General features: G+C 46.3%; 1 protein-coding gene across 1 annotated transcript; it reads left to right on the forward strand.

Moving 5' to 3' along the window:
• The first annotated feature begins 1,720 nt into the window (after window positions 1–1,720).
• Window positions 1,721–8,757, forward strand: cd248b (CD248 molecule, endosialin b). Its single transcript, XM_084320049.1, has 2 exons — window positions 1,721–2,838; window positions 6,564–8,757. The coding sequence occupies exons 1-2, from the start codon at window positions 2,391–2,393 to the stop codon at window positions 8,396–8,398; spliced, it is 2,283 nt and encodes a 760-aa protein (XP_084176175.1). The 5' UTR covers window positions 1,721–2,390; the 3' UTR covers window positions 8,399–8,757.
• Window positions 8,758–15,758: the final 7,001 nt, after the last annotated feature.

A 15,758-nucleotide genomic window follows, 5' to 3' on the forward strand; every position in this document is an offset into this window, starting at 1 on the left:
TCCAAGAGAAGCCAAACACAGTCACTTTGAGTGTTTAGTAGTCCACATATCAGTTATGGTGTTACAAAGATGGGCGGATGCTTATGACTGAAGCTTCCCTTACAGTATGACATTCCTCCAGAACTCTTCCATGTCAAAATACAAGCAAAGGACAAAGATATCATTTATCGTATCATGCTCTACTGAACAAGGACTACTCTTTCCTCTACAGCTAAAACCACAATATATGCAAAAATAACAAAGGTACTCCACACAGACGTAGAGTGTAGTTTGATACGTATAGTCTGTTCAGAAGCACCCTTTCGGGGGCCCTAAGCAAGATTTGTTGAAACACTGTAGGACAGGTGTGCTGCTGTCTATTATCTAGCACGTGTCTTGCGCTGTCCTGTGAGGCCCTTCTGTCCCCGTGACACATCTGTTAGTGTGTAGAGTGAAACTCTGGCGCTTGCTGTGTCTCTGTCTGTGCCGAGACGTCACGAGAGACGGATCCCTGTGCAGCTATGGCTCTCAGTGAAGCGGGGGGTCTGCTTTTGATTCTAACCATCAGTCTAAATCAGTGCTTCTCAGCGGGGGGTCCAGGACTCCCAGGGCTCCTCCAGGGGGTTCCAGCTAGAGGGGTCCTCGAGGGGGTTCCAGCTAGAGGGGTCCCCTAGCCAAGAAAACAGGGGATCATTTCATTTCACTATTTCATTCATTAAAGGTTATCCAATGAGAGAATACACAAGAGTGACTGTTCTTATCATATAGGTATCATAGGGGGACCTCCTGCAGCACGACTGAGGTTGAGGAGCCACTGGTCTAAGACGGTGTGAGTGTGCTGGCTGACTAGTGGCGGTGGATACCTCATACTCCTATACTCTCCCGTCTCTAGGTGGAGGGGTCAGGCTGATGCACATCTGGCATTTCCTGTTTCCTCTCCTCCAGATGCCCCCGAGTAAGAGACACACACACACACATACACACACATGTGCACGCATACACACACACATGCACACACACACATTTCCCAATTACATACTTACTCAAATGTTTCCATTGGACCATGAAGACGTCCTCCTGGCCTGATGGTATGGAGCTGACAGGGGTGGGGGGTGGAGGAGAGAAAGAGAGAGAGAGAGAGGGAGGGAGAGAAAGACAAAGACAAAATTGCTTGTGTGTGCAAGACAGAGAGAGAGACAGAAATACACAGTGAGTATGAGCGAGAGAGGAGAGCAGGAGGAGAGAGGGGACACAATCTCTGCTTTGCTCTGGGCTGACAAACACTTTCCATTCCTGTGGATGCTGTACAGTGTGCAGCAGTTGAAGATTGTGTGTATGCGCGTGCATACTGTATGTATGTGTGTGTGTGTGTGCATGTGTGTGTGCACGGCACGCGCACATAGGCAAAGTGGGGGGACTGAATGGTGCCGTATGGTTTTCATAACTCTCTGAGGGTTTTTCAATTCTACGCCCCCACCACCACCCCCAAAACCTCCTCACACACACACACACATTACCAGCCCCCTCTTCCAAAAACACACAATCCTTTTTCCTCTACGTAGCCTCCCCCGCTCTCTTCCCCGACTCTATCCCCCCCCCCTCTCTCTCTCTCTCTCTCTCTCTCTCTCTCTCTCTCTCTCTCTCTCTCTCTCTCTCTCTCTCTCTCTCTCTCTCTCTCTCTCTCTCTCTCTCTCTCTCCCTCTTTCTTGACTTCTGAGGTTCAGCTCAGAGAGCCAGCGCTGCAGACTCAGGAGAGCTCATGCAGGGCTGGACAGGACCAGGACCAAGACGGGCTCCAGGATATACACTTCAGAAGGACTCAGAACCGGGACTCAGATGGACTCAGACGGATCCCACCGGACTCTACTCGGCTACTAGACTAAATGGGACTCCCCGCAATTGTGTCATTGGGACTCTGATAGTACTTCTATACTGGACTTTCACTGGACTTCTACTGGAGTGAATTGGACTTTTTTTTAAAGGGAATCAACCGTCTGTTTTTTGGTCTTCTACTGGTTCCTAATAGACTGAACTGCTTGTTTTTCCTCTCTAGTCACATCAGTGTACTGTAGGCGGGCCTCCTGGCTGGGTCAGCTCTATCACAGTGGTAGTGGAGGATAATGACTGGAGGTCAACTGAAACTGGACTGGTAGGACTGAGGGTCTGCGCGATCTAGAGGTTCATTAAGGCTCACGAGGGTCGCCTGACAGCAGTAGATGTCGTTTGTGAGGTTCAGCTGAGGTCAGAGGGTCCGTTTTTTTTAATCTATCGAACAGAAGGAAATATACCTCATAAAAGGGGTTTCGAGCGGGGGCAGCCGCTGAGGTGGTCACACTAACGAGGCTCCGGGGTGGTGATCAGGGTGAATTGCTTGGGAGTTTCCATTTGGATGCTGGTTTAGTTCAATCCTCATGTCTCTGAGGAGAATGAGAAAGATGAGCAGCAGCAGCAGCAGCAGCAGCAGCAGCAGTAGTCTGGGGGTCCTGTGTGTCCTTTGGCTACTGTCGGTCTGTCTGGCTCCGGGAAGCCTTGGCCAGAGATTAGGGGATACTGAGGGCGAGGAGCCAGCCGAGAGGGGAGGCCAGCTGGCCGAGCGGGACGTACTCTGTCACCAGGAGGGATGCTACGCCGTCTTCCTCCAGAAGAGGACCTTCAGGGAGGCCGGCCGCAGCTGCCGCGAGCGCAGCGGTACCCTAGCGACGGTGCATAGCGACGAGGTGGCGGCTGTGGTGCACGAGCTGCTGTCGTCCGTCGAGCAGCAGGGGACCCGTCTCAGGCTCCGTCTCTGGATCGGGCTGCACCGGGCGCCGCGCCAGTGTTCTGCTACCCGAGCACTCCGAGGATTCGTCTGGGTCACAGGCACGGTCTTCGTCCTTTATCTGACCCCAATGCTAGCGTTACTCTTTCAGCCAGTCGCATGGATGTGGATTAAACCTCGTCCCTAGATGAAAAAGTTGCTTTCAGTGGGGATCTCCACCGGGGGGGGGGAAATACTTAGTCTAGGACTTGGTTTAATCCATGTTTGTGAAAAGAGCCCTTTATTAAATAATTTTACACTTCACTGCGTTTTGATACATTTAAACTAGAATTGTAATAATGCTAGACTATGGAAGGACACATACCGCAAGACACTCCCTAATTTGGTAATAATGCCCCCCCCCCCCCCTTAGACCTATAAGAAAGGTTATAGTTTTTAGGGGTTAGAATGAGCAACTGTTGTTCTCTTATTGGTTTAGTAGTTTATTATTAGCCAAGGGCTTGGAAGCCTATTGTATTTCTATCCTTTTTATATTACATTATTATAATATTATATTTTGATTTGCTTAATTTCGTGTGAAATGTTGCATGACGGAGACTTGGAATTTTGCATAAATAGATGATGTTGTCCAAATACTTCCTAATAAATAATACTCCAATTGACCTGAAGACAGCAGCAGCACTATAATCAATGGTCAAGTATTACAAGTTTAACAGGCCATACCTCCCCGGAAATAAATCTGATCGCAAAAAGTCAAAAACACATCTTCAACTGACTTTTTAAATCAACCAATAGGGGGCAAAATCATATTGGAAATCTATCTAAAAGTTTAACACCCACAATCAACATTTCATTTAGTCTACCCTCAAGGTGGTGCTGTAACACAGTAATATCCTCAGAGTAATTTCTGCCCGTGTTAACTATAAGCTTGGCCCAGTCTCCGACTCCCAGATAACTGAAATATAATGCACTAAATGGTCAAACCCTCAGAGATGGTTAAAATGATGATCTGTACCATAGACATTAATGTAGGCGTATGTGTAGTTTTGCATAGAATAATGCTCAAACTTATGTCACTTCTTCATTGTTCATTCAACCCCTGCATGCTTATCACGTAAACAAGACAAAAAGGATGCCCCTATTTTACTTGAATGAATGTATGTGCATGTGTAGAAAGGTCCCATATATATCATGGTAATGTGATTTAGTACACCAACATTTTTACATGGTGTGCGTTCCCATTTAGACTGCATAATACACTGACAATGCGCAGCCTATAGGCAACTTTGCATCTGTGACACTTTGTGTCATTCCTTGTTCATTACACACATAGCTTCACACTCGTAGTTACACACATTCACACCTGGAAGATGCCCAGCACATCCAGTACAACTATACTTTATTATATGAGCAGGTCCACTGAGCCGCTGGGGTTAGATGCCTACTCAAGGGCACTTCAGTAGTAGTTGTTGAGGGAGGTGAGTGTTATGTTGATTGTGGGTGTCATATCCTTTTAAAATGTATATCTCAGAATCTAGCTGCATACCATATTTCATACAATTTGGTCATATGTGGGCACTATCATAAAAAGTCACATTTCAAAGGCCATAACTCCCATACCATCTAAATGATATTAAACGTAAACTAAGTTCAAACTAAATTTTTATTTATTTTTTTATTCACTTTTTCTCCCATTTTCTATATTTTCTCCCATCCCAATTTCGTATCATCCAATTCAACCCTCCCCTGTCACGGACGCTGTTTCTTGCCTCCCACAAGCCGGCTGCAATGTGGACTAAGTCATACATAGCACAAGTCCCCTCCGGTACTTGAGGTAACAGCAGTCGCATCTTTTCACCTGCGCAGCTCGATCTCTCAGTGGCGAGGAGTAACGCGTGGGAGGCTCACGCTGCCCCCGACACTTCCTGATTCTACTGCGCAGGCGCACCAACCGACCTGTAGGAGTCGCTGTCCACAACGCCCGATCCCCACCCATCAGTTTCCCACCCCCTAATACTGCCAATGTGTATTAGTACGGACGACCAGCTAAACTGAAAGCAAATGTGGAGCGCTGGGCTCGCAGCGTCTCCAGCATTTCGTGGCGAGTGCCTTGCCCACTACGCCACGTAGCCGCCAGTTCAAACTAAACTTTATAAACCTTTCCAGTGATCCTGCTCCAAAATGTTTGTATTTTGCACTAAAGTCTGTAATATTGGTTTTCCCGATTTCATACAGATTTACAAATCAACCAATGGCCCAAAATATGTATCTCTAAATCTGGTTGACCAAAAGCCATAAAATGATGCTATGTATTAGTTGATGTGATGGTCGGTTATGATCTGTGCATGTGGGTGTGGCCTACCACATAATGGCCTAGGGAGGCTAGGGTTATGTAATCATGCTGAAGCCTCGACACGTCAGGACCTGTATTTGGAAGCTGCAGCCTTTAGAGATTGCCGTTTTTGAAAGCTTTCCATTGAAGTCAGTAACAGACATGTGTTCCTGTGAATTCAGCCTTTGGGTTAAAATCACACTTTTGAGGGAAGATGAATAATCCGTCTTCAAAATTACTACCCATAATGTTTAAATATGAATAATCTGTCTCCAGAATTACTAACCATAATGTTTAAATATGAATAATCCGTCTTCAAAATTACTACCCATAATGTTTAAATATGAATAATCTGTCTCCAGAATTACTAACCATAATGTTTAAATATGAATAATCTGTCTTCAAAATTACTACCATAATGTTTAAATATGAATAATCCGTCTTCAAAATGACTACCCATGTTTAAATATGAATAATCCGTCTTCAGAATTATTAACCATGTTTAAATATGAATAATCTGTCTTCAACATGACTATATGTTTAAAGTTTAAACATGAATAATCCGTCTTAAAAATTACTACACATGTTTAAATATGAATAATCCGTCTTCAACATACCCATAATGTTTAAGTGGGAATGAAAATGATGAGGGTGACAGGTGGCTGGTTGTTCATTCACTGCATGTTTTAATTCTGTCATTAGTTAGAATAATGATAGAGATGCTTTAGGGAGTTTCTCCAGACTTATATTTTCTTACTCTCAAATCTCATTCAGAAATCGATCAAGGTGACTGGTAAAATCATTATCAAATTACCAAGAGTATTTATTTGACATTTCAGCAACAATATCCATAATTGTCTTCATGCAAAGGTTGGAGAATCTGTCTTGAAGCCTTCGACTTCCCTTTCACACAGTCTGTTCACATTGTTACCCACCAATATTTGGTCAGACCCGAAATTGTGTTTGACAGCATTTTCTCCAGACACACGCTCACACTTTTAAACAAGCTAAGATTGTAAACAACCACAAATAGTTCCAAGGGCTCATTTGAAAGTGGTTTGACACAAATATTTTGTTTACTGATGCGGTTATATGGTCATAACCACTTTTTTTAGGCTGCTGAATTTAAAGATCAATAAATGTCTGTTAAGTCACTATATCTATCGCGCTGAATGAGGTAACACAATGGTGAATGAACCTATGGCTCACTGATGAAAGCCGTTGCTATGCAGCATTGCCAAGTAGTAGTATAGTAGTAGTATTTTATTGGCATGTAGCAGTCACAAAGCTGATTTAGTTACCAATTTACAGATTAAGAATTCACCCAAACATCAACACACAACTTTTAGCTAAATAGCTAAAAATATTATGAACTGGGTTTAAAGAAAGAAGGAAAGAGGTCAAATGAGAATGAAAATGAAAAAAAGAGAGAAAGAGAAAGAGAAAATGCATTCATGTTATTGACCTTCGACCTTTATTTTGTGTAATCAACAGGAGACCAGGATGGCCAGTACACCAACTGGCTCCGCGACGAGGCCCCGGGGGCGTGTGCCGCCCCCCGCTGCGTGGCCATGACGGTGCACACCTCCGAGAGCGCGCGAGAAAGTAGCGACAATTTCCGCTGGCTGGACGGCACGTGCGGGCTGGCGTTGGACGGATACGTTTGCCAGTACAACTACAAGGGAATGTGTCCGCCTCTGGAGGACGAGGGCGGGGGTCCCGCTATGTACACCACCCCGATTCACCTGGTCAGCAGCCTACTGACTCACGTGCCCTACGGGTCCGTGGCTGCTCTGCCCTGCCCGGCGGACACCGAGCAGACCATACTGTGCATGGAGAGGGACGACGGGACAGTGGGCTGGTCCCGGGACGGACCACTCTGTTCATCCAGTGCCGAACACACCGACAACGACTGGTGCAGCAAGGACCACGGCTGTGAGCAGCACTGCCAGAACACGGACACGGACTACTACTGCTACTGCTCCGAGGGCTTCACGCTGGAGGACGACGGCTACGGCTGCAGGCCCGACCCCATCAGTCAGACGGAGCTTCCGGACGACGCCTCCGACGCCACGCAGCGGCCCCCGGTAAACCCGGCCTGCGTGGCGGCGGGGTGCGAGTACGACTGTGTGGAGACGCCGCGGGGCGTCCGCTGCATCTGCCCCCCGGGGTACCAGCTGGGTCGGGACGGGCGCGGGTGTTCCGACGTCGACGAGTGCTACCAGCAGCCGTGCCAGCAGCTCTGCGTGAACACCCCCGGCACCTTCCACTGCACCTGTCGACCCGGCTACCAACCCGACCAAGAGGACGAGTGCGTGGACGTGGACGAGTGCCTCGACGAGGGGAGCTGCGAGGGCGACTGCGAGAACACAGAGGGGTCCTTCGCGTGCCTGTGTAACCCCGGCTACGCGCGGGGGAGCGGAGGGGAATGTGTGGATATCGACGAGTGTGTGGGGGAGTCGCCCTGTCAGCAACACTGCCTCAATTACATGGGCGGGTTCCAGTGTTACTGTAACAGCGGATACGACCTGCAGGCGGACGGACACTCCTGTCAGCCTTCGCCAGAGGATGAGGAATACTCCACTCTGACCCCTGACCCCACTAGCACTTTCCACGACCCCAACTCCGACTCAGGTCCTGACCATGGCCCTTACTCTGATCCTAACTCTGACGAAAACATAAGCCATGACCTCCCGTGGTCTAATTCCTTCACCCCGGACCCCAACTTTGAAATTGACCCAGACTTTGACTCTGATTGGCTCACATATCCCCCCGTTCACCTGGCTCCGCTCCCTGCGTCCGATGACAATCTAAACCAATGGGATTCCCTCTCGCCTAAACGACACCACACAGTCTCACCCCCAATGCATCATGACAGCGCCGGTAACCATTTAGATAACGAGGCTGAAGCTAATCGAGAGGTTGGAGGTGGAGGTGGGGCTAAAGCTGGTACAAGACCTAGGACTGAGACCGGAACCGGTTCTGGATCAGGGACCGGAGTTAAGTTGGAGGCAGGGACAGGAACCGGGGCAGGGACAGCGGTGAGGGAGGCTGGAGCTGGGAAGGACGGGGAGATTGATACAGTAGAGACTGGTAGTACAGGAGAGGCAGGGGCTGGGTCTACCACAGGCAAACGGAAGCATGACAAGAGCTGGCTGCTGGTGGCTCTATTGGTGCCTCTATGTGTGTTCATTGTAGTGATGTTAGCTCTGGGTATAGTCTACTGCACCAGCTGTGCCGTGGACAAGAGCCAGAGTTTCACAGACTGCTATCGCTGGGTCCGCCCTGCAACGCCCCCTGACAGGGGGAACAGCAAGCCTCGGGCATGAACCATTTCTACACACAAACACATGCATGCACGTACACACACACACACACACACACACACCCACCCACACACACACACACACACACACACACACACACACAGGCACACTCACACTCACACAAAGACATTGTAGGCACATATACTTGTGTGGACAACACAGAGATCTGTTAAATTGCTTTGTTGTGGAATAGTGGTCATAAAAAAGCCATTGGATATACTGTTGGTTGGCTGATTCTGCCCCATGTTGTGGAAACTTTCATAGCTCTTCCAGATTTTGCTACTTCACAGTGTTGCACACACCCCTGTAAATAATTCACTCTCTGACTTTTTGTTTTGGATTTCAATAAAATCAATAAACTGTTGAAATACTGTGTGATTTATCAGATAACTCATAACAAATATCTAACCAATAGCATTGGGACGTAAAAGAGTGACTGTGATGTGAAAGAGGTGTGAGTGCGTGTGGATAATAATTGTAATAATTTGAAATAACATGGTCAACCGTGTTAATCAGCGTCATTTGACGTCATTTCAACATGGCCACCAGCAACGTATAAACATTAATGTCATCATAAACTGTTACATGTTACAGAGTACATTTGTAAGTATATTAGCTATATGTCGTTGTAAACTGTCTTTGTGAGTTGTAGCATCATGAACACATGTATAGGTTGGATAGAATATAATAGAATAGAAATACTTTAATCATCCGAGGGAAATTTGGCACTACAAATCGCTCACAGTAAACATTTAGGTAGACAAACAAATCACGAATAAGAATAACAAAAGATTGCCTAAGAATAAAGAATAAAATAAGCCTAATAATAAAATAATAATAATAAGATAATAATAACCTTATTATTATTAGGAGACGGTGTGTTTCCCACTTCCAACTTCTCACCTCCATCGGTCCGGTGCCCCTGATGGTCTGGACCCCCGGTACACACGGTCTGTAATCCAGGCACGACCATTAGCATCAGCCAGGAGTAGTTTCTTTCACTGGGCCAGAGAGCGTAGGAGAGCCCTGAAACCTGATGGGAATTTGTAAACAATGTTATTATTATAGATAATAAAGGTATTCAGCTGAGCGGCAGCTGCTTTCTCTACAACCTGGGATGAAAAGGGTAATTTGGAGATAGGGCCATAGGTTCATAGGCAAGAGGATCCATAGGTCCATAGGCTATGAGGAGGATCCCACGTTAGTTTTCTTCTTCAAAAGTGGTTGCATGTGGCGGCTAAGTGGCGCAGTGGGCAAAGTGCTCGCCACTAACGCAGGAGATGCTGGGTTCGAGCCCAGCTCTCGGCGTTGCTACCAGCTTGGCTGGTCGTTCATACTAACACAATTGGCAGTGTTAGGGGTGGGAAAGCCTGTGGGTGGGAATTGGACGTTGTGGACAGCGACTCCTACAGGTCAGTTGGTGCGCCTGTACAGCAGAATCAGGAAGTATCGGGGGCAGCGTGAGCCTCCCACGCGTTACTCCTCGCCACTGAGAGATTGCGCTGTTCAGGTGAAAAGATGCGACAGCTGCCTCCTCGTGTACCGGAGGGGACACGTGATGCAAGGCTTGGTCCTCACTGCAGCCGACCAGTGGGAGGCATAGTCTAGCAACGTTCGAGACAGGGGAGGGGAGAATTGAAGGGAGAATTGGCAAGGTGAAATTGGGATGGGAGAAAAATAGAAAAATAAGGAGAAAAAGTGGATAAAAAAAAAAGTGGTTGCATGTTTGAAGTAAGAGGGGTACAAGCACCTCCCTGGACACAAGAAATAAGTCAGGAGTGAGGTCTGTAGGTGCCAAACCTCAAGTTTTCAAGTTTCAAGTTCAAGTTTCTTCCTCCTGGCACTAACCCTTACCACCACTCTGCGCTGTGCAAAGACACTACATCACACTGAACCTCTGTTCAGCCAAATGTGTTGCATAAATATTCACTGGATGGAGTGACAAAAAAAAAACAATTCAACACTTTTGTCTCACAGGGACATCTCACTCTCCCAGAGAGCAGACTTGGGGGGGATGGAGCATGGGCCCTGCAGACACTCCAGAATTAGGAAAACAATTCAAAGAAACACCTCCATTAACTATATATGCTCTATATAACGACAACCAAAACAACACAAGAAGGGGTTTAGGTGAAATAAATTTACATTTTCCCTTTAGTGTATCTGTGATCCCTCGCTACATCATTGGGTGAGTGCAGCTGAGCACAGCTTTAGTTCCTTAGGTGGGGCCTTTCTTTTTTTGATCTTTTTCCCCCTCCTTTTTCCTCTGATTTTCTCCCATCCCAATGTTAGTCGTTATACCAATTCCCAATCCCCTTCCTGGTCGCTGCGCACTTACCCCCCACAGTCGGTCTGGGAGAGTGGAGGCTATCACGTGCTTCCTCCGACACACGTCTAGCCAATCAACCGCTTCTTTTCACCTGGCAGCGCGGACTCTCACTGAGAGCGTGTAACGTGTGGAAGGATCACACTACCGCCCTTAGATCCTATCCGCGCTTAGCAGGCGCCCGACCGAACTGTAGGAGTCGCTGTTTACAACGACCCGGACCCACCCCGCCAGCTTCTCCCACCCTCTAATACTGCCAATTGTATTAGTGTAAACGGCCAGCCAAGCTGGTGACAACCCCGGAGCTGTGAGCTGGATTCGAACAGGCGAATCCAGCGTCTCCGGGGTTGGTGACGAACGTTGGTCTCCGTTACGCCACCTGACCGCCACTTAGGTTAGCCACAGTTCCACACCAGGAAGCCTCGCAAACGGAGTCAGGGTTAGAGTCCCCAGCTCCGTGGCGGGACGCCTCTTCGACAGTGTCAGGTTTCAGCTCCCGCCTGCCCAGCGGGTTCAGCCCCCCGACTACGAGAGATGTTTCCTACTATTTATGCACATAATAATCATTATAATCATAATGCTGGTCGGAGCTGTTCTGTGCGCACGCCGAGGGGACATTTATGCGCATGCCGCGGGAGCACGCGTGCACGTGACGTCATTACAACACAGTGCAACCCCTTATGAAATCACCACTGCACCACTGTATATTGTATTAAAAAATATGCACACCTTTGCTACCAGCTTGGCTGGTCGTTCATACTAATACAATTGGCAGTATTAGGGGGTGGGAGGCTGGTGGGTGGGGATCGGACGTTGTGGACAGCGACTCCTACAGGTCGGTTGGTGCGCCTGCACAGTAGAATCAGGAAGCGACGAGGGCGGCGTGTCCCTCCCACGCAGACCCTCGCCGCTGAGAGATCGCGCTGTGCAGGTGAAAAGATGCGACGGCTGCCTCCTCGAGTACCGGAGGGGACACGTGATGCAAGGCTTCGTCCACATTGCAGCGGGCTTGTGGGAGGCATGGCCTAACATCGTTCGAGACAGGGGAGGGTAGAATTGGACAATACGAAATTGGGGACGGGAGAAAAATAGAAAAATGGGGAAAAAAAGTTGACAAAAAAAATAAAAATATGCACACCTGAGCCGCTAGAGGTCGCCAAAGTGCCGGTGGGCAAATCGTCATCAAGAGGGCCCACATGTGGGATGTTGCATGCTAAGAGGTTGGCCCAATCAAGAGATCCAAACTAAAACAGTCCCATCGCTAAAAATAAGAATTGGCAATGGAGACATAATTTCATTATCTGGTTGAGTGACTGACCTCTTGATACAATAACACCAGACAACACACCCTTTGAAGAGCAAGTGTTACATTTAGAGGGCAGGGTGGTGGTTAAATGAGTTATAGAACAATACACGTACACTAAAAAAAATATATATATATATTCACAGGAAATTCACTGTATTATTTTACAAATTACTTTTGTTTTTCTACTTTAAGTGTAAATGCCATAAAAATACAGCAAATTACCTTTTATAAAAATATTAACCATTAAATAAAGGTTGTAATCTGTAAATGTATTTGATTTTACTGTAATTTGACAGTAAGTATTTGGCAACCATTGCTGCCAGACATTTACCATTTTTTTTACAGTTTTCTTTTTTTAGAGTGTAGGTTCATAAAGGCTCAGTATTATGGTAGAATTTTCAGAGACGATAGAGATCTTGAGCAACGGGAAATCTGGAACATGAACATTTTGAATGTGCTGTTAAATACACTACAGCAATCAGTGCAACGTGTTTCTGGCCTGCACTGGCCATCGCAGCACGAATTGATTGATTGATTGATTGAAAATGTTATTAACAGATTGCAGAATGGGTACAATACAGTACAGCTCAATACACACAATTGTTAAGGGGATGCAGACCAGAGAAAGACTTTCGTCTTGTTTACATCAGGGTCCCGCATTTTCAATTCATCATAACATATATGACATACATGACATACAGATTGACAGTACTGCTACATCTATACATTTATGACATACCAGATTTACAAATACAATACTGTTTGTGATACAAAAAGAGTATAAAAAAGAGAAGTATATACATTTGACGAAGAAACTGTACATTGGAGGAGGTTGGGTAGGTGGGGTGGAGTGGGGGGTTGGTGGGGTGGGGGGGGGGAAACTGTACATTGGATTATCCACAAAACCTTACTTAGAGGGTCTCGTGTATTATTGGGTTAGGACATTTACTGTACATTGGAGGGGGTTAGGTTAGGACATTTACAGGGGCCAGTTTCGAATTGCAGTCTCCCGTAGGTGCTCTTTGAGAGTGGTTTTGAAAGTGGGTAGTGATTCACATTCCTTTACAGCTGTGGGTAGGGCGTTCCACATTGATGTGGCATAATTGCGAAACGTGTTTTGTCCCTTGTTTGAGCAGAATCTGGGTTTCACATGATTTGTGGAGCTCCCTCTGGTGTTGTGGTCGTGGTATTCACTGACCTTTGGGAAGTAATTTGACATGTACATGGGTACCTTAGTCGTGTAGTGTATCTTGTAGACCAGGCCCATTGCAAGTTGCTGTACTCTGTCGTCTACTCTAAGCCATCCTAGGTTGTCAAAGTGGGCAGGGGTGAGGTGGGTTCTAGGAGTAAGGTCAAGCAGTAGTCTGACCAGTTTGTTTTGTGATGTTTGTAATTTTGTTTTTAGCGCCTTTGAGGTGCTTTGGTACCATGAGGTGCAAGCATAGTCGTACTGTAGTTTGTTGGTTGCCTTTTTTTATTACATTGGATGCTATTTTGTCACAGGAAAGATTTGCCTCTAGGATGGAACCTAGGTATGTAATTTCATCTTTCCTTGTGACAATATTGTCACCCACTGTAACTGAGAAGCCGTCGGTCTTGCTGAATTTGTTATTTGAACCGAAGAGAATGGACTCTGTTTTACCCAGGTGTAATGATAGTTTGTTATCAGCGAGCCAGGTGCAGATTTTGCCTAGTTCCGAGCTAATGGTTTTTTTAAACCTGTAACTTGTTCTTTCTTGTCAGAGACCAGCAGGGCTGAGTCGTCCGCGAACAGGAACAAGTTGCAGTCACAAACTGACAACATGTCATTTGCATAAATTAGGAACAGTAGCGGACCTAGTATGCTTCCTTGTGGAACACCACAGCTCACTGGGAGGGGGGGGGGGATAGGGTACTGTTTACCTCCACCATCTGTTCTCTCCCCTCCAGGTAGGATTGCATCCAGCTCACTGATAGACTATCAAAACCAATTGCTTTTAGCTTGTCAATCAGAATGGAGTGATTGACAGTGTCGAAGGCCTTTTGTAGGTCCAGCATGACCATGCCGCAGTATTTGCCCGCGTCCACCTCTTGTTTGATGTGGTCGTTCAAATAGAGAAGGCATGTGTCAGTGGAGTGGGATGTTCTGAAGCCAGATTGGAATTCGTAGATTAGATTTTTTCCTGCAAGGTACTTTTCGACCTGTTCGTAGACTATTTTTTCCATGACTTTCGAGATGGAGGTAAGAATAGAAACAGGGAGGTAGTTGCCGCTTCAAGGTCCTTGACCTGGCATATCGCGCAGTGAAGGGAACGGCTCCCTCCTACCTCCGGTCAATGGTCTCTAACTACACACCCTCAAGACCCCTCCGCTCTACATTCTCTGGCCGCCTCAGACCCACTCCTATCCTATTAACCACTAAGGTACCCATGTACATGTCGAAATACTTCCCAAAGGTCAGTGAATACCACGACTACAACACCAGAGGGAGTTCCACAAATCATGTTCAACCCAGAATCAGCACAAACAAGGGTCTAAACACGTTTCGCAATTATGCCACATCAATGTGGAACGCCCTACCCACAGCCATAAAAAAATTTGAATCACTACCCACCTTCAAAACCGCTCTCAAAGAGCGTCTACGGGAGGCTGCAATTCGAAACTGGCCCCTATACAACCCCCCTCCCCTCCCAATGTACAGTTTCCTCCCTCTCGTATGTATATATTAGGATCTCTGTTTAACAGTACTGTATATTTGCATATCTTGTATGTCACAAATGTAACAGTACTGTATACCTGTATGTCATGTATTGTCATAAAGGTCATGATATATATCTGTATGGCCCTGTAAATGTCCAAACCCCTCCTCCCTCCCACCCCCTCCTAATGTACAGTTTCCTCCCCCTCGTATGTATATAGTTTCTGTTAGGATCTCTGTTTAACAGTACTGTATATTTGCATATCTTGTATGTCACAAATATAACAGTACTGTATACCTGTATGTCATGTATGTCAGAAATGGCATGATATATATCTGTATGTTGCGTATGTCATAAATGTCATTATGAATTGAAAATGGGGGACCCTGATGTAAACAAGACGAAAGTCTTTCTCTGGTCTGCATCCCCTTAACAATTGTGTGTATTGAGCCGTACTGTATTGTACCCATTCTGCAATCTGTTAATAAAGTTTTCAATCAATCAATTAATCAATCCGAGCTCTTGGATGGTCATCAAAGAGAAGCGGCCTATTCTCGGTCCTTGCTCCACAATGATGGAATGAAGTTCCCACCAAGGACAGCCGTCGACTAAAGACACACTTCTTCAATCAATATCTGAAATGAAAAAAAATGTATAAAAAAAAAATAACCTTCTTACTGTCCTTTACTATTATGCACTCTTTCTACTATACTAATATAATATGTCTCTACTACTACTATGCATTCAACACTTGATGACCATTGTTACTCAGCTGGAGCTTGTACCCTTCCTGCTGACTTGTCACACAGAACTTGGATAAAAGCGTCAGCTCAGCTGAATGACAAAATGTACATGTTTACATTTACATACATACATACATACATACATACATACATACATACATACAAATGTAGACAACATATCGTTGTCGGTGCTTGGCGCTGTCTCGCGAGATTTCTAGATGACAAGCCTGGTTGACTTTCGACAAGCTGCTCAGGGGCAGGGAGGACACTTTTGAAGGCTCTGGACACAACGAGGATCATCATGTTGAGA

The sequence above is a fragment of the Notolepis coatsorum genome, assembly GCF_963971535.1.
Source record: "Notolepis coatsorum genome assembly, chromosome: 8".
Classification (NCBI taxonomy): Eukaryota; Metazoa; Chordata; class Actinopteri; order Aulopiformes; family Paralepididae; genus Notolepis; species Notolepis coatsorum.